The sequence below is a fragment of the Trypanosoma equiperdum genome (assembly GCF_001457755.1).
Source record: "Trypanosoma equiperdum strain OVI genome assembly, contig: ctg_1480, whole genome shotgun sequence".
Lineage (NCBI taxonomy): Eukaryota > Euglenozoa > Kinetoplastea > Trypanosomatida > Trypanosomatidae > Trypanosoma > Trypanosoma equiperdum.
Genome location: NW_027123483.1, coordinates 108,301 through 127,045, shown reverse-complemented (window position 1 = coordinate 127,045; position 18,745 = coordinate 108,301). Strand labels below are relative to the sequence as shown.

The window sequence follows — 18,745 nt, the reverse complement described above, 5'->3', positions numbered from 1 at the left end:
CCCCCCCCCCTGGAAGTGTACTCAGTACCTTGTGCGATTTTGTGGATAGATGATGAACATATCACCTCAATTTAAACGGTGGGGACAAAACACCCGGAATTTGCAACAGCAGGAAGCATATCCCTTGCGGGAACCTCCCTTCGATACATACATGGTGTTAGATTTTGAAGCTACATGCGAGCGTCACCAACGTCTTGAAGTGCCGGAAGTTATTGAATTTCCTATAGTCCTCGTAGATGCGCGGAATGGTAATACCATTAGTGAATTCCAGCAGTACGTGCGACCGGTAGTTAACCCTCAGCTCTCTCAGTTTTGCACTGAGCTTACGGGTATAACGCAATCAGTGGTAGATAGAGCAAGCACATTTCCCGACGTATTTACCGCTGCGATGAACTACCTTCACCAAAATAATTGTGGTGAGACAGAAATTAACAAAAGATATCTCCCCGTGACATGTGGTGACTGGGACCTCAAGACAATGCTTCCTATTCAGGTGAAAGCGTGTATCCAACAGGGGTTTACGGTCAACGTGCCTCCATCCCTTCGCCGGTGGTTCAATATCAAACAGTACATGCAAAGAGTTTTATCTCCGGGTTTGGGACAAACGGTGTCACAACCTATACGCGATCTTCCAGATATGATGTCTGTACTCGGTCTGGAGATGAAGGGCAGGCACCACAGCGGGATAGATGACTGCAGAAATATAGCCGCTGTGCTATGTGAACTTATCAAACTTGGTCATGTTATTACCCCAACAACAGACTACAATAGTGAGCTCACACGGGGTACCTCGTGGGTTAGTGTCGGTGCAACTACGTCCTTGAAGCCCAGTGCAGGTTTAGGGAAGTGTCAGCAAATGCCTCACTGCCGAGAGGAGGGTTCGAACAACTCTGCCATGGGACGGAAGAGGGCTGCTAGTGACACAGTGAACAATCAACAGAGCATGATCAAGAGGATTCATATTAACGTGCTTGAAAATGAAGATCCGCTACAAGACTTGCTAAACTTGAAGACTGATGACAGAAACAGGATGGGTAGTGAAGACATGACAAAGGAAAAGGTGGTTACATATTCTAAGGCCCTCTCCCGTATTCTCCGACATGGAGCAGACAAAATGAAAATTACAATCTCGGATGCCGGGTATGTGCTAGCCGACGATTTAGTACGCTGTGCGCCCTTCTCTAACGATAAGGCAGCGCTGACCCATCTCGCCTGGGTGGTTTATTCCAACGACAAGAAACGATTTAAAATGGCTTACGATGAAAACAGGCGTGTATACATACGCGCTAACCAGGGGCACAGTTTGTCTGGGATTAATCCCGAACTGGTTCCAATCACTAGCGAGACTCAAGTCCCTTTTGCCGTGCATGGCACGTATTATTCTGCGTGGGAACGAATACGTGGCTGTGGTTATCTTTCAACAATGGGACGACAACACATTCACTTCGCCAAGGGGATGCCAGGGTCCGACGGCGTTATAAGTGGAATGAGAAATACCTCAGAGGTGCTTTTAGTTCTTGACGTGCCGTTGCTTTTGAAGGAATCTGTGGAGTTGTGGGAAAGTGCCAACGGCGTGCTACTTACCCCTGGTGTAAGTGGCACGGGTCGACTGCCTTTGAAGTATATCAGTTCTGTGGTCGATCGCCGGACAAATGATCTACTACCACGGTGATACTTGGGCGAAATCGTGCTCTGGTGACAGCTGAGAGTTATCCGTATTGAATACTGTAGACATCCTTTCTTGCATCACATTGACTATTAATGTGTTTAGTTCTAACTTTCTCCCGTTGCTAAACTTCTCCCAGCCCTTTGTTTTTTTTTTTAAAAACGGTGATTAGTACTTCCCCTGTCTTCCCCGGGTGCCAGTGGGGAATGATGGACAGTGATTTGCAGGGTCACCGTGACAGTGGACAACGATGCTCACCGTGGGTAAATTGTGATGCATTCCTGCAACCGGAGATCACTAAACCACTTAGGAACATTGTTGTCTGTGACCTCCCAGCACAATGTTACATTATTGGCACGAGTTCCAAAAAAAACATCGAGCAGAAAGAAGTGTTGTTGTTTAATAAAAGTGATGGTGGACCTCTTGTCTATAGCTATAGCAGATCATACACGGCGGACGAAGTGGACTCGCTTACCGCTTGTGCATCGAAAGAGGGGCGGCTGCTACATGTCAAAGCACTACTGGGATGCGTTCGCTTTACTAGTGGTTATTACCTACTTTTGGCAACTAGGCGGCAAACGGTAGCGCGTATAGGCTTTAATCGCATTTTCGAAGCTCTCGATATTGAACTTGTTTCATTGTGTCTTCCAAAAATGATAGCTTTAACGACCGTAGTGGCCACAAAGGCGGCGACGGTGTTGGGAGTAAAGGGGCCGGCGAGCTCGTCAATACAAAAAGCTCGTCTTCAAGAGGAGGAGTATTGTCGACAGTTTCTTTCATCAGCACATAAGCAAAACCTGTTTTACTCGCGCACATATGATTTGACAAACACGCTGCAGTCCAACATGACCATCCCCAGCCAGAGACGGCTTGTGCGGACAAAGTTTGTGTGGAATGAATTTCTTTTGGAACCGTTATTCACTCTACAGGAGACGGAATCTGTTCGGTGCGAGAGAGAATCTGCTCAAAATGGTGGCCAATCATATGAGGCAGCACCGCTGTGCCCTAAGGATTTGCGGCGGTGGTTTGTCTACGTTGCACAAGGGTCTGTTGTCCAGCGTGCCGTGTGGTGTGGGTCCCGACCACTGCTCTTTACACTGATAGCTCGCACAAGTAAAAACTACGCTGGTGCCCGTTACTTTCGTCGCGGTGTGAATGGGAACGGCCACGTTGCAAACCATGTTGAGATCGAGCAAATTATCTCCGACGAATCAACGTTGCACGACTATGGGCGAAGAGGCAGTTTTACATCTTACGTCCAGGTACGTGGTTCGGTACCCCTTCACTGGTTTCAGCCACCTACACAACTCCCTAAACCACCTATTAAATTGGGCATGAGTAATTTTTATTGCGTCGACACCTGCAGACACTTCCAGGAACTTCTAGGGGACTATGGTGCACCAGTTATTGTTGTGAACTTGCTACGAAAGCGGGAGAAACACCTCCGTGAAGGTGCTCTTGGCAGTGAGTTTAAGAAAGCTGTGGAAACTTTAATTGGATACACGAAAAAGGATTTTTTAGGTGGGTGCGAAAGCTCATCAAACGTGTTGATCTACAGGGAATATGACATACGGGCCAGTGCACAAGACGCCTGGAACAAGACAACATCGCTGGCGGAAGAGGTGTTCGCCAAGAACGGGTTTTTTGTATGTGGTACTGACGCGAGCACTGGTGTCGACACTGGTTGTTATGGTCGGTGTTGCATTCATAGTAATGGTTATGATGCAGAACGGAGTGTAAGACTACAACAGGGTGTAACTCGCAGCAACTGTCTTGACTGCGTTGATCGAACTAATTTAGCCCAGTATTTCTTTGGTTTGCATGCACTCGGGTATCAACTGCATGCTCTTGGTCTTCTCCATTCACCAATAGATCTCTCTCTTTCGCCCCAGGTACGCGAGCAGTTCCTGCACATGTACCTATTGATGGGAGATATTATTGCCTTGCATTATGGCGGGTCGGCACAGGTGGGGGCTGGTGTGCTAAACCGAGGAACGGGGTGGGACAAAATGATGGGTATCAAGCGGTTGTACAACAATATCCTCGGTGATCGCGAGAAACAGTTGTTCATGAACCTCTTTCTCGGTCGGTTTCAGCCATGTCCAAATCGGTGCTCCCCTTCCCAAAACCCAGTGATGCGCATCCCTGATGGTGAACAGCAGGGCACTGGGAGCGATGGAAAAGGCAATGAGTCCAACGAATCAACTAATTCCAGTAAACAGGTTGCTTGTTTAGCAGACCTGTCTGAGGGAGCATCTGACTACTACTTAGTGGTCAATGGTGGCCCATCGCTCCCCGATCCCACTGAACTAGTCGGATGGTGGAAGAAGCCATTACAATTCTTTAGTAGCTTCTTCCAGCCTCGCCAACGGTCCTTGCTGGACGAGAACGCACCTTCCTCTCCTGTGTCCTTCGGTTTCGTACCGCACGAGGGCGGGAATGGTAAAGGATCTGCAGATGATGAGGAAGAGTACATTGTTCGAGAAATATGCATTGATGAACGTGCGGCAGCCATTGATCCATATACTAATAGGGGGTTGGTCGGCGCAGGTGCAGGTGAGTTGAAAGAGGAAGGTTCAGCCGTATTGTTGCAGCGAACAACAGCGGCCACGACATCACTTAACCGGAAAACACGGACCCTTCTAACCGCCGCGCACACCGAACCGTCACCACAGATTTTATGGTTCGTGCAGGATTCCTTGTGCAATGAGCAGCACCAGGAAGCTGAATTTCCACAGAGCGACGTTGCGTCCAACAAACGTGACATCCCGACTGAAAAGATACCTGATGATTTACTCTACCATGATCATCTCACATATCCTGATTACGTGTTAGGGAGTGAATTTAACAAGAACATTGAAACAGCAAGATGTATGTGCGATAATTGCGTCCCCGAGGATGACCTCCAACGCATGCAGTTGGAGGTAATGCACAAATATGGTGATCCATGTGACTGGGGTGTGGAAACAGTTATAGACGCTCTGCTAGATGTGGAACCGGGTGTGAAGCGCGAAACCATAGATGCATTGCGACAGATGAATGTTCATGGACGTACGCTACTCAATATGAACACAAAATCTCTGGAAGAGAAGGTTTTGCTTCAACGCTTCATCAGGTTGGTGGACAAACTATTTCGTTCAGCATCCAGCTCCCCTCCCCAGCATGTTAGGGACGACGAGATGAGTGAATTATGGTTGCTCCACCAACACAGTGATGCTTTAGAAAAGTCAAATATATTCGCTTCTTGCAAATTTGTATCTTGTCCGGACGCTACGCAACGGGTGCTGCAACCCTTCTTTCGTGATTTGTTGGCACCGGATATTATTGCGGCGACACTGAGAACATTAATATCGAAGATGGCCGATCCTGACTCCGGCGTCCCGCGCAGTGATCGAATTCGCTACCGTGAGGGAAGTGGCTGCCAATACGTTCCTCCTGTTGTAGTAGCACAGCAATGCTTTAGTTCTAATGAACTGCATGAATGGTTGCTCACCGAATCACCGCGCTTGGGCCTCACATTACATGAGCATGTCGAGTCGCACGAAAGGGCACAAGCGTGTTGGCAATTTGTCCTCTGGTTAGTGCATGCAAAAATTGTCGTTCCAATATCTATTGAACTAGTCTCCGGTGTTTTAGTGCCCCCTGTTGTTACAAGGGCTGATGTGACATCATCTACAAGGCTGTTTACATTGAGTACAATACAGGAACTCCACGTGCTCAACGAAAGTGAGCGTCACCCGTGTGGTGACGTGGATGTGCTGAGGGTTAAAATAAACCCAATCAAATCAACCCCTTTGCTTCTCACCGGAGCTTCTGCTCTCGCATGTGCCGAAACTCTGGTTGCTGTGGCGTTGGATACATTGCTTTACATGCAGGATATGTCTTCACCTACTGTACCCCCAGATGTGTCCCACAACCCCACTGCTTGGAAGTTGTTGGAGACGGTATCCACTTCCAGTGCTCACCTTGCATCAGTTAACATCAGAGGGCTTGAGCGCCGGGAGCTGTTCTGCTTCTGGGCGAACGTTTTCAACGCCTTGTACATTCATGCATGGATGTCAACACTAGGCAAACGGGCACAGGATTTTACATGCTTCTACAATACAAATGGTTATAACGTTGGCGGTTGCTTCTTTTCGTTGAGTGACATCAAAGATGGCATATTAAGGGGAAACAAACCCGCCTACTACGCTGTTCTACCTCCGTTCAGCAAGTCTGACCCGCGATTGTTTATGGTTATCCCCCCAGATCCGAGTGACATTGAAGTGGAACTGCAAATGAAATCCAGAAATTGTTTTGATGATAAGCATATCACCACCTCAAGTCGCCGTGATCTTCATACACGTATTTTGCTTGCTTTAATTGACGCCTACCTGGTGCCGGAGAATTTTGAAGACATGCCGTCGTACAACCCGCGAACGCTCCTCTTTGCAAGTTCCCCCACTGTTGCGTCACGCAGTGCAGAGGGAAGTAACAGCAGTTTCCTGGAGGATGACTTGGAAATTGACGAATCTTATCGATCGCGTACTACTGTGGGGTTGTGGCACGCGAATAGTATTCCTGTCGTTGCTGCGACCTGGTTGTCGTCATGGTTCAACCAGCGCCACACGAATAAAAGCTCCACTCTTGCCAATCCATGTGTTCCACTTACTCCAGAACACCTATTGCAGCAAATACATGCCGCGGAGAGTTTTGTGTTGCGTTCACTCAGTCGCGCTCCACAGCCCACTGTTCCACTTCATGGCGTGCATGTCCCTCGAGCTTTGCTGCCGCTGTTTGTCAATATGGACAACGCTAGTATTGATGAATTCATGCAATTACTGTCCGTTTCGCCACGGTCAGAAACATCACTTCGATGTGATATGTGGATTTCTAACCCACCTGCGTAACTGGTGCAGTACATTCGTATGGAAATGAATGACTTCCGTGCTGCCTTGCTGTCAAGCGTGAAGAGGGAGAAAATGCCTTGCATTTCCCCATTGCACGGGATTCCTCGGAACGAATGTGCACGAAACTGATGTGTAGAAATAGGAGGCACACCGTTACTTCTGTTCTCACTGCATTTTATTACCATGCATTCATTTGTCTTTCAACTATTCTGCAAACTTTCTCCTGTATACTTTATTGATGTGCCTTTATTATTGTGGATTTTCTGCTATACGCTCTGTTCCCTCTCCCTTTAGCTTAATACATCCCTTTGTCAAATTTACCCACATTTTTTTTTAAAAAATTGCGTTGTTGTGCTTGTTTCTACATTTCGTGATGATGGAAAAAGTTGAAAGGGGTAAGTGAGGTGACGTACCCTTGATATAGAAAATCGGGATGCTTCGCTGCACTGTTGTGGGACACCACAGGAGTGGCAAGGCCCGCGCATTTGTGTTTCGCGACCCATCACTTCGAATGATGCGGGCGGGAAGCGGTTATCAACAGCTGCGGCGCATGGGCATGCCGATGCAGGTAGGAATGGGGTGGCGGAAGGTTGACAGCTTCCACGCCAATACACAGTATCAACATGCCTGGCCCCTGCTTTCTCACGATGATTTGGGTAACAGCGACCAGTCAAATAATACAAAAAACATTATGTACTCTATGTACATGCCAAAACGTAATAAGGGCACAGCTCCGTGGTTTCGCGGGGCGGATACATACAGTGTGAAGTATTGTGAGCAAGGTCGTTATGAGTACCAACGCTACCTAATGATTAACAGATTTCCAAGTGAGTACAAGAAACACTTTTTGTCGTTTCTTTCCAATATTCGTATGTCCTCGGGATCGGCAACGATTCCTCAGGAAGCTCTTCATTGGCTTCTGCGAATGATCGTAGATAACTTTAACCCGCAGCATGTGCACTATATAGCGGCTATGAAAACTCTTCAGAGTGCTGGTGAACTGGATATGGCGAGGGATGTTTGGAAGATTATGGAACGGCAGCAAACGTGGCCCTGTACGGCAACTATCTGCGCCTATCTTGATGTATGCGTAGAAGCAGGCGAAAAAACGTGGGCAATGGAGGCGTGGAATCGATACTGCACGGAATTGAAGTTTCTGGAGCCCGGCGAGGTGGACCCAAAGCCCATTTCTCGCGTGCCATTTTCCCTCACCCGAGAAGAACTATTGTACCTTCCGAAATGGAAGAAACATTTTGACCATGACCCCAATCTCGACGTCATGGACCTCAACCGCTTCAACCGCACTCGTGAGGTTTACCTACGCATGGCACAAGTGATGCTGGCAGGTGGTGAGCGGAATGCTTTTCAACATTTCTTTACAAAATTGGAGGAGGCAATGCTAAATAAACCTACACCAGTGCCGGAGCCACCTAATCCGCATCTTGTACGCCGACCGCGTTGGGCACCCTACGAACATTGCAAGTCAGTGCATCACTCACCGTGGCGCCTCCAGAACAATGGTCGTGCATTGGCGCTTGGTCCTTCCGCCACAATCGAAGATGAAATGCAAAGTCGGTTCTTTTCTAACGATCAATTCTTGGTACATTCAGTGAAGGAAGTCTTGCGTATTGTGTTGCAAGAGCACAAACGGGCTCATCCGACCGAATGCACCCGTTGTAAAACTGAAGCGTTCTTTTACAAGACGAAGGATGCCGATGAAACACTTAAATTCTGCGACGATTTGATTGAACGTCTGTTCGCTTCCTTGGGAGTGAGACTATCCAATTTGAATACGTCCTCACTTCTTTCCACAATTCTCGAAGTATTTCGAGTTGTCGGTAAGGAGTCGGGTGCTGCGCTGCTGCAGCGCGCGAATGAGTTTCTTGAACGCAAGGCATCTTTGGGCGATGCAGAAGGGTCAAGAGAGAACCTTACAGCATCCAACTACTTACAAGTTCTTTCAGGTTTTGCGGATGAAAGTGCTTTTGTGTACAACACAAAGAAGGATGGAACATGTCAGTACAAAACTGGCTTCGATCCACGAACCACGATGCGCCATTTGGCCGATGTGGTTCAAGAAATAGCTGGCAACCCACACGTTACTTGGGCTGCTGATATGCACCTCCAGGTGGTTGAAACCATGGTGGGTTGTGGTACCATGAAGGCTAATGATTATTTTGTACGAAATGTACTCCGACAGTTTTCCTGGGATAGCCGATTCCTGGAAGCTTTGTACGTGGAGTACCGCCGCCAAGATGATGTTGACATGTGGGCGGAGCTTACAAAGCGCGCACTAGTATGGACAGCGCGTTACAACGCACCTGCCTCGGAGCGCCTTCGTCGCCTTATAGAGGATGACTATGATACTATTCGGGTGCAAACCCGCACATTCCGGGAACTTGCAGTCTTTCAATTCCGTGACGTTGAAGAGCGCCGTCACTCGCGGGATGTGGTGAATGAACTGCCCAACCCATGGTATGACTACGTTGCGCATGCTTTGCCATTCCCTGACAGGGATGCGGGCTATCCGGATGAGTACGGTGACCTTGGCCAGTGGCGAGCACCTGGAGGTCCGGGCTCCCCCGTGCGTGGTCCCGGTTACTACGCACCCCCAATGGAAGGGGAACACCAACGAGGTTACACCGCGGAGTGGCGCGATCTCCGCAATCCGATGCGTCCACCGGAGTTTCCCACACCGTGGGAAAGAAAATACCGTCAGTACGCACGAGGCCAGCATCCGTCGTACGATATGGTATACGCTGGGCCCATGCCTGAGATATTCCCAATGCGCCGTGACTTCAGGAAGCCCACACGTTGGGATTTCCACGACATCGAGAAGCAAGGGAAGTACAGGACGAGTGGCCCCTATTAACGTCTTAAACAGTGCTAGTAGCGGTGAAGGTATTGTTGTGTAGAATTGGGAAGCAGGGGGACGATAGCGGTGTCACACCGCTTGCCGTGTTGGTTGTGTGTATGAATCTGGACATAAGTGAACTCCTAACGCAGAAACACCTGTTATTTGTTGACATTACCGTGAGTGTGGTTTTGGGTTTGTCAGCGCACTGCTGAAAAAGGGGTGTCGACAGCTTGCGAGTATGTGTAATCAGCCTTAACCGACTGTGATGGCGGGACCCCTTGCGGTGTGCGAAGAGAGTTGATATTAGCAGAAACGAAGCACAGGTTATGGTGCGACTGTGTGGTTGGTTACTTACTCTTGGGCTCGCCTCCTTCGTTGGAGGAAGCGTGACGCTATCGACTCTGTTTTTAACGTTTTTTTTTAAGCGTCGTCTGACATATTGGCCGCTCCCACTCATTTAGTGGCCATGCGTGTTGGTGCTCGCAGCTATGGATTCCCTTTCAGCTTGTTTAGCGTTTTTTATTTCTTTTCATACTTCTCTTTTTCTTTTACCCAGCAGTCCCAGTTTGTCAGATTCCACCCAGCGTGAAGCTACGTTAGTGGTGTAGGCCATCATCAGAATAATAGAAAGTTTAAATTAAGAAGAAAAGGACAACTCCTACCTGTGAGAAAGAGAGTGGTAGAGGAAGTAGCCTTCAATGCCCACACGACCCCTGTTAGTTAAGTATGAGACGCCGGTACTGCTTTCCGAGGTGAAGCACAAGAAGGCTCTGAAAGAGAAGAAGCGTGTGGCTGTCGGGGCACAAAGTGGTCCGCAGGCTGAAGATGTTCTGTACAGCATCATCCCTCCGCGTGAGTTTGAGGAGAATGGCCAACAATGGGTACAATATGTCTCTAGTATACCTGCCACGCGAATGGACGTTATCAACCTTCAGGAGCGTCTTGATTCTCTGCTGCTAGAGCGCAATGCTCGAGAAACTGGGATTTGTCCGGTCCGTGAGGAGCTCTACTCGCAGGTTTTTGACGAGCTAATTCGTCAGGTTACGGTGAACTGCGCTGAGCGTGGGCTCCTGCTGTTGCGTGTGCGCGATGAACTTCGTATGACACTTGATGCGTACCGGTCATTATACGAAAGCAGTGCGGCATACGGGATGCGTAAGGCTCTTCAGGCTGAACAAAGCAAGATTGAAATGGAGTCTAAAATCCAGGCACTGGAGCGCGAAAAGGAGGAGCTTAAACAACAAGTGGAGGAGTTAGAATACCGCTGTGAATCAATCATTCAACAAGAGAAGGAAAAGTTTGCTGAGGCAGAGAGAAAACACAACGAGGAGGTGGCGTTCTTCCGACGCACTTACCAAACTCTCACAACGAACTTGCAGACATTATGTAATGCTACCAAAGCTTGAGAATAGAACAAACTGCTCAAGAAGTGAAGCATCATATGGTTGTTGGGTTGGTATGTCTTCTGTTTGTGGCAGATATTGGTGTATCTGGCTTTTCCACCGTTGAGTTTGATATTGTAATGTTACTTAACCCTTTCTCATGGTTTCTCCCTGCATCGTCGATCATCTGAAGGTTGCGTCTGTGACGATACACTTTGGTTGTCAACTACACTGTTCCTTTTCCACATTCTTTGGGAGATGAGAAACCAGAAGCGACAATTGCGGAAGGGGAGTTAAGGAGAATGTTGGTGGAAACATCGTGAAAAAAGCACTGTGTGTGAGAGAGAGGGCAAATGAATAGAATACTTGTGACTTTTTGTGTATGTTTGTGTATATGCGAAGGGAAGCAAGACAGAGAAAAGGAGCGTGCTCGATGTAAAAAAAAAAAAAGAAACTGCGTTCTGACTCACTCGGCGCCGTGCCGGTAGAGGGGTACGTGCGTGAAGGCTAGAACATGTTTGAGATGCCTACAAAACACAAACGCACATTCTGAGATTCATTATCTTCAACTGTGTCTCATCGCCTCATGGGCTTCTTGAGAACATTGCCCCAAATCTTGGGGCTGCAGCAACTTACTGGGGACGCTGCTATCCTTTCTTCTTCATATTTCTCGTTTACCTACGTTTAGAGTCTCTGAGATCATTACTAGCAAGCAAACAAGAAGCCATTTGAGTTTCAAGCAAAGTCTACCAAAAAAAAAACTCTTATTATACCGTGCCAAATTATGTCCAAGCCACAACCCATCGCAGCGGCCAACTGGAAGTGCAACGGCTCCCAACAGTCTTTGTCGGAGCTTATTGATCTGTTTAACTCCACAAGCATCAACCACGACGTGCAATGCGTAGTGGCCTCCACCTTTGTTCACCTTGCCATGACGAAGGAGCGTCTTTCACACCCCAAATTTGTGATTGCGGCGCAGAACGCCATTGCAAAGAGCGGTGCCTTCACCGGCGAAGTCTCCCTGCCCATCCTCAAAGATTTCGGTGTCAACTGGATTGTTCTGGGTCACTCCGAGCGCCGCGCATACTATGGTGAGACAAACGAGATTGTTGCGGACAAGGTTGCCGCCGCCGTTGCTGCTGGTTTCATGGTTATTGCTTGCATCGGCGAAACGCTGCAGGAGCGTGAATCAGGTCGCACCGCTGTTGTTGTGCTCACACAGATCGCTGCTATTGCTAAGAAACTGAAGAAGGCTGACTGGGCCAAAGTTGTCATCGCCTACGAACCCGTTTGGGCCATTGGTACCGGCAAGGTGGCGACACCACAGCAAGCGCAGGAAGCCCACGCACTCATCCGCAGCTGGGTGAGCAGCAAGATTGGAGCAGATGTCGCGGGAGAGCTCCGCATTCTTTACGGCGGTTCTGTTAATGGAAAGAATGCGCGCACTCTTTACCAACAGCGAGACGTCAACGGCTTCCTTGTTGGTGGTGCCTCACTGAAGCCAGAATTTGTGGACATCATCAAAGCCACTCAGTGATTTTCCTTCATGTGTCAATGAGGTTTGGTGCTTTTGCCGTTGAGTGGGTGAAGATAGCAGTATATATATATGCGCAAGTGAATATAAAAAAGATGTAAAGACAGGTAGCAGGGAGAAAGCCTCGCATAACATTATAAAAGGGAGTGTAACTGGAGTGGGAAAACAAAGGAAAGGGGGATTCGTGTATTGAGCATATGAGAAAAAAAAGAAATTATGCTGTATGTTTTTACCTATTATTTATGCGGAAGGTGAATGACAAAACAAAAACCAAAAGGATATCATCATATGCTTTTGTTTCATCCAAATGGTTGTCTCTTCCGTACCTCAGGGTCGCTACTTCGTTGACTGTGGTTTTAGCGAGGAGAGGGAACAATAGGGGGTGTTGTATACATTTACACGTACGTATCTTCCTTTACTCTCTCTTGCCTTCATTATATTCCCCCTTTTTCTGGGAGAGGAAAAGAGAGTGTAGAATGAGGGGAGTACGTGTACGGAATTTTAACGATTACCCCATTTTTTTCTTTGAACTATTATTTTTAGAATTCTAACGGTGTTTCTTCTATTTCCTCTTCCCTGGCACGGTCCCCTTTTGTGGACCAACGGACACTTCCGCCTCACTCTCGGGAAGCGTACTGCGCCCTCTTCCTCTACTTACCATAGCGGTTTGTCGGTACTGTTTTCCCTTTAAAAAAAAAAAAATCACTTTTTTTTTGAATCGATGCTATGTAGGTTTTTTTTTTGTCACAGCGGAAGGTTGAGTAGCAAATATTACTTCCTCTTTGAAACTTACGTTAGGGGTGTTTCATTTTATCCTTTTTTTTTTTGACCTGGTGCGTCCAGGAGACGTCTAGTTATTGAGTGGTCGTCGCACCTCACGACAACGTTGTTGAAGTGACAACTGGCATAAGCTCCCGAACAGCACCATCAATATACGTGCATTGCAGGTGGAATACATCAGTTTGGAAAAAATGAAGCGACTATTCCCTTCTGCAGGAGTGAGTGTTGTATTAACATCGTCTTCTATCGTGATGTCATGTCCTTGCAATCACATATTCATTTCGCGTCGTGCTTACTACTGGCCCTATAATGAGGATTTTGTACCCGAAGGTGCTGAAACAAGTAGGTTTCAGTCGAGTGGCTCCCCTGGCACGCGGCGCCGCGTACTTCAGGAGTATGCACTGAGTCCTCTCTTTGGTGCGCGTGTGCCTTGTTGTGTTGTGGGGACGCTGCGCACCGCAAAAGAAATAATCGTTCTTAAGCGAGACATTCAGTCACTTCTGTGCGAGCTTATGGAGTTACCGCAGGGAAGTGTTACTTTGGGTCCATTGCAGCAGATGAGGGAAATGATGCTGTACAGGCACGGAACTTCACTCAGTCCACGATTAGGCGATGAGCGTCAACTGAACATGGACGCGTACGCTAGAAGGCCCATAGCGGCGCGCACTATGATGGACGTGTTTCTTGCAGAGGATATGTCATTGGATGAAATTGTGAATTTTGGTCGCCTGTCATTGGGAAAGTTACAAATAGCCCTCAACAACTTGAGGAAGGAAAGTGCTGAAAAGAGTAGCGCAGATTGTGAGGACGGTAGTGCCGTTGAACCAGCCCAGTTGCTGGTGGATCGCATGGGAATATCATACTGTGAGATTCCTTCTTTAGATGAGAGTGACTACGTGTTTGAAGAAGTAGGTGGCGTTGCGGTGACTGATGAGGAGGCTGAACGGGTTGCTCAACGGTGGGCGGAACGTTGTGAGTAAATTTGGAAGGTATGCATACCGTTGTTATTTCCGCGTCATGACGGAGAATCGTATTTCTTAGTTTTTTTTTCACCTATTCGATGAGGTGCATTGTTTTGCTGCCATGTGCTTGCGCTCCTTTTTTTTCTCTGCAGCAAGGGAAGATGCTCGTGAAAAGTTTGCGCTGTGCTTGATTTCTCCTGAACGAAACATATTGTTGCTTTACTCTGCATGAAAAAGTTTGAAAACTCTGGTTTTCTTTTTTTAAAATAGGTTTATTAAAATTATATAATAAAGCGGTGATAAGTGATATAGGCTAATAGGAACGTGCGTGCGGGAAGAAGAGGAAATCATAATTACTACAGTAAACGGAGAGTCAAACAACTTCGCTGCGACGAAATTCAGAAGAGGCAACCACGGATAAGTGAGAGGAGATTACAATGTTGCAGTGTCTCACATATGCGCGAACATTTTACCCGTGCCACCTATTACTTTTAACCATATTGGTAGCGCAGGGTGCGAAGGGGTTTCGCTTCACAGTGAACCCTGGTCGGAAGTGTTTTACAGAAGAAGTCCCTGAAGCTGGGCGGTATTACCTCCAGTACAAAATGACGCGCAGCCTCACCCCATTTGTTGCCGTTGCCGTTACGACATCTGGTGGTGCATCGCTCGTGGTCCATAATGTGGCGAAAACGGACGCAAGAGAGATATTTGAGCTAAACCAAGACAGAAAGATAGCGATTTGTTTTAAGGTGTCACCAAAGGCTGTGCACTCTGCCACCTCAATGAACATTACGCTAGAGTTGATGGATGCAGAAGAAGCTGAGCTAACGCGGCAGAAAAGGCAAAGTTATAGTACCACAAATCCCACCGCGCTCGGCATTGGAAAAGCAAGTGGCGCGTTGCGGCAAATGCACTACATTAGAGACACCACGACGCGCATTCGGTTTGATTTTCTGAGTCTTCTTGCAGTGGATGAAGACGTACGTTATTCCCTTAATGAAATGAATGCTGTGGCGTGGAATTATGTCTATGTCTTTGCTTTTGTATCATCAATCATATGCTGTGCTACGTACCTGCGCCTCCGCCACTTTTTCACGACCAAAAAGTACATTTGACAAATCCGCTCATGGCAGTTTTTTGATCATTTTAAAATTTCGTGTCACTTTTTTCGCGTTATATATACATATATATACTTAAAATTTTTTCTGTTTACACGTATGTGTGCTTTTTTGTACCGGACTGCTGCACGAGACCTCACATTATCGCTTAAAAATGTAGTGGCAGGTGGAAAAAGTATCGAAATGGACGCGTGGACGTGACGAAACCGGTAGTGCGTGTGTGCGGACACGGACTTTACATGCCTATATACAGTCATTATATTGACTTGTATATTATCGTTTACTTTTGATATTTTATTTTGTTCTGACGATGCCCATTGCTTGCGTTCTTTTGGCGTAAGTTTTAACTGTTTTGCTTGGCCCTTTTATCGTTTTTTTAACCTTTCACTTCATTCTTTTTCCTTTTAGCGGTGAACAAATCTCGCTAAGCATTCCTGGTGGCTCTTTCAGTTACCGCAGGTGCTTGTATATTTATATACACATATTTTTTTTAAACCTATACTTGGTATTAAAAAAAAAAAACAGTCTTTCGATGCAGGATTGGGAGTGGACGAAGCTGTTGCCTTGGTAAATGACCTCTGGTGAGACGATAGAGCAAAACTTCTGTCGACATCTTTCCTTCCTCCTGCTCTGCATAAACATGCTTATGTTTTTGTGTGTCTTATGCGTGGTGTGGCGTGATTTAGAAGGATATTCTTTTGTTCTACTTTTACTATCTTTTTCGCCCGTGTGTGTGTGATATAGTGCATTCCTCTCCCTCCTTCTTACTCTAATTTTTCATGTGCTTCTTTTTCTGCTCCGCGTATATGAATTACTGTACGTAACTACCGCTATGAGTAGAGGGTGGTACGAGAATATACTCGCTTGTTGTTGTAATAAGGTGTTTCTTGCCAGTTGCGTGGCTACATCTTTCTTTCCCTTTTTATTCCTTTGGCAGGAGTGTCCATCGCCATACGTTGTGCTACTTTCGGTTCGCACGGACATGAAAAATCTTTCAATCTTCTCCGCAAGAAGGGATGACAGTCTCTCTGCTTTCTTTTGGACTGATTCTCTGATAAAATCCTGTGGGAATATCGGGAGCAGCGGGATTCATGCGTCGGTCACCTCCAAACAGAAAAAGAGTCCTGCAGCGAGTACGGATAGGAAGCGTCGCCGCTCAACTGAATTTTCCACTGAAACACTCCTGATCGCAGAAACACCGGTGACAACTGCTTCGAAAAACACTGTTCTTACGCCCTCGGCTTCAAGAGCCCTCTCACCACCCGTTGCCAGTGGCCCTTCATGCGCTGAAATTTCGGTACGCGGTTTCGACGATGCTCTCAGCGTTAGTGAGGATTTGTTTGAGGGAAGGTTGGGGCCAGCCGTTGTTGACGTGGAGCTGGGTGAAAACACGTCTCTGATGAATGATGCGTCGGCGTTCTCTGCAGCACTGGCGGAAATAGACAGGGGAAGTGCAAGCGACGTGCAAAAACTGAACTCTTCCATTAAAGTTATGCTTCTTGTTGGTGGTGAAGCGTATTACGTATTTACGCCTCGTGACACGTTTTCTATTACCTTCTTAGCGAAACTGCTCGCTTCGGAGAATGTGACAAAGGTTTTGTTGAATGGACGACCTTTGTATCAATTACTATTTCGTTTTCTGGGTACAGATCGCATTGACGTGAGGAACCTTGTGGATCTTTCAGTTTGGGTACAAGTAATTGAACGTGTACGTGGACCTATTCATGCCGGAATCAAATGTGCTAACCCGAAAGAGGCTATGATGAAACTCCCAGAAAGTGTGAGAGCGCAAATCCAAACTCGGGTGAACAACTCGATGGTGGTACTGAGACATGGAGGTAGTTTGCCGGCAGATGGTCCGTTAAGACAGGGTGGTGGAGGTCAGAACATGCTTGAAATGCCCCCGCTGCCGTCAATAGGCTCTATTTCGGACTCGCAAATGGAGGATCGTCTTTGCTCTTCTATGGCCCTTCACGAGTATTATGAGAGCTTCGTTAAATCAGTTGATGACGACAACCCGAAGGTCTCATCTGTTTGTTCACTTCCTGCCGTTTGCCGCCTTGAAACTAGTGTAGCATTTTTGTGCGAAGTCATGACATATCACGGTATGTTTGTGAGGAAGACTGCCTTTGAATTGATGACAAAGGATTTGGAGGATCAGATTGAAAAAATTAGTGACTATGGGAAGACCTTACTTGACGCAAGCCCATGTTCCAAGTATTCCGGAGGGTGTTTTAGCGTGAGGGAGGCAACGGCAGAAGTGATGGTTGATTGCTTGCGAGATACATACGGCTACAATCTTTCCGTTAACGGCAGCTTTGACAAGCAACTCCAAAAACTTTATCGTGGCGCCGGCAAAGGAAATGAGTCGGGAAGAAAGTTGGCCCATGTATGGTTGGCTATTCGTGAGCGCACTGATTTTATGCGAACTCTCAGAAGCAACGTGGAAAATATGAATATGTTAGACCGCATCGTTGACGTTGCGACACAAGTTGCTTCGAACGAAGAGGATGAGGGTGCGAATGACTGCTCAGGCAGCGGTGGGAGTAGTGTGGGGAGTACAAAAAAAGCAGTCTGTTACTCTGTACATCCTCACTGGGCCGTTCATCACACTTCGACGGGACGATTGTACTGTTCTCGACCCAATCTGCAAACTGTTCCCAAAACGGCACAAAAATGCACCTACGTAAGTCCCCTCACATCTGATTATGGGTTGTTGTTCACAAACCCTGAGTGGACAATGCGACACTTGTACGGTCCAGCACCTGGGTGCGTACTTCTTTCGTTCGATTTCAACCAAATGGAGTTGCGCGTGTTGGCACATCTGAGCGGGGACGAGTTGCTCATTAAGCACTTGTCAAGTGAATACGACGTGCTATCAGCGATGACACGGCACATTACTGGTCTTAGTGATGATGAGCAGGTTCCGCCACACCTCAGAGAAACAGTCAAAGTTGTTGTCTACGGCTTATTTTACGGTATGGGCTTAGCGACAATGAAGGAACGCGTGAAAATTTTGATGGACTCAGCACACTCAGTTCCGTCTAGTCAACGAAAATTTACCGCCGACACCTTACTACGTGCGTTTCATCAGCGTTACCCGGCTGCAGGAAAGTTTTTAACACGCGCACGCATCCGTGCGTTTCATGAGGCGCGTTGCGTTACCCTCACGGGTATCAACGACTTGTCGAGTGAGAAGGACGGCAATCGGCGAAGGCAGCACTCAATCGCTCGTATACTTCAGGGTAGTTCTTCCACGTTGTTTCAAAGTGCCATGGTGAAGGTTCACGAAAGGCGTCACGACATTGTTCCTAACCTACCTGCGGCCCCCTTCGCCCTTGTCTTGTGCATTCACGATGAACTCATATATTCTGTGGTTGAGGGGTACGTGGATGTTGTAGCAAGGAAAATAAAGGGGATAATGGTGGAGCAGGCGCAAGTATTTTCGTTGCGGGTCCCCTTACGAGTTTCAGTGAAGGTTGGAAAAACGTTCGGTTCACTCGAGAAACTTGATGTTCCTTAAGTAACGTTGCTACGTTCTCACAATCGGCCTATAA

At 47.3% G+C, this 18,745-nt stretch overlaps 7 protein-coding genes and 1 pseudogene across 8 annotated transcripts; all 8 read left to right on the top strand.

Moving 5' to 3' along the window:
- Positions 1–49: 49 nt before the first annotated feature.
- TEOVI_000488300 (phosphotransferase, putative) lies at positions 50–1,672 on the top strand (the record flags this gene model as incomplete). Its single annotated transcript, XM_067221717.1, has 1 exon — positions 50–1,672. One exon carries the CDS (start codon positions 50–52, stop codon positions 1,670–1,672), a length of 1,623 nt encoding a protein of 540 aa, XP_067077818.1.
- A 200-nt stretch (positions 1,673–1,872) lies between these two features.
- Positions 1,873–6,555, top strand: TEOVI_000488200 (Polyphosphoinositide phosphatase, putative; the record flags this gene model as incomplete). The annotated part of the gene is made up of 1 exon (XM_067221716.1): positions 1,873–6,555. One exon carries the CDS (start codon positions 1,873–1,875, stop codon positions 6,553–6,555), a length of 4,683 nt encoding a protein of 1,560 aa, XP_067077817.1.
- A 433-nt stretch (positions 6,556–6,988) lies between these two features.
- TEOVI_000488100 (Mitochondrial SSU ribosomal protein, putative) lies at positions 6,989–9,427 on the top strand (the record flags this gene model as incomplete). Its single annotated transcript, XM_067221715.1, has 1 exon — positions 6,989–9,427. The coding sequence occupies one exon, from the start codon at positions 6,989–6,991 to the stop codon at positions 9,425–9,427; it is 2,439 nt and encodes an 812-aa protein (XP_067077816.1).
- A 683-nt stretch (positions 9,428–10,110) lies between these two features.
- Positions 10,111–10,818, top strand: TEOVI_000488000 (dynein light chain p28, axonemal, putative; the record flags this gene model as incomplete). The annotated part of the gene is made up of 1 exon (XM_067221714.1): positions 10,111–10,818. One exon carries the CDS (start codon positions 10,111–10,113, stop codon positions 10,816–10,818), a length of 708 nt encoding a protein of 235 aa, XP_067077815.1.
- Positions 10,819–11,578: 760 nt separating this feature from the next.
- TEOVI_000487900 (triosephosphate isomerase) lies at positions 11,579–12,331 on the top strand (the record flags this gene model as incomplete). Its single annotated transcript, XM_067221713.1, has 1 exon — positions 11,579–12,331. One exon carries the CDS (start codon positions 11,579–11,581, stop codon positions 12,329–12,331), a length of 753 nt encoding a protein of 250 aa, XP_067077814.1.
- A 968-nt stretch (positions 12,332–13,299) lies between these two features.
- On the top strand, positions 13,300–14,088 carry TEOVI_000487800 (uncharacterized protein; the record flags this gene model as incomplete). The annotated part of the gene is made up of 1 exon (XM_067221712.1): positions 13,300–14,088. The coding sequence occupies one exon, from the start codon at positions 13,300–13,302 to the stop codon at positions 14,086–14,088; it is 789 nt and encodes a 262-aa protein (XP_067077813.1).
- A 419-nt stretch (positions 14,089–14,507) lies between these two features.
- Positions 14,508–15,185, top strand: TEOVI_000487700 (emp24/gp25L/p24 family/GOLD, putative; the record flags this gene model as incomplete). Its single annotated transcript, XM_067221711.1, has 1 exon — positions 14,508–15,185. One exon carries the CDS (start codon positions 14,508–14,510, stop codon positions 15,183–15,185), a length of 678 nt encoding a protein of 225 aa, XP_067077812.1.
- An 835-nt stretch (positions 15,186–16,020) lies between these two features.
- Positions 16,021–18,711, top strand: TEOVI_000487600:pseudogene (annotated as a pseudogene). The gene has a single exon. A coding segment is annotated over exon 1 (2,691 nt).
- The last annotated feature ends 34 nt before the right edge of the window (positions 18,712–18,745 follow it).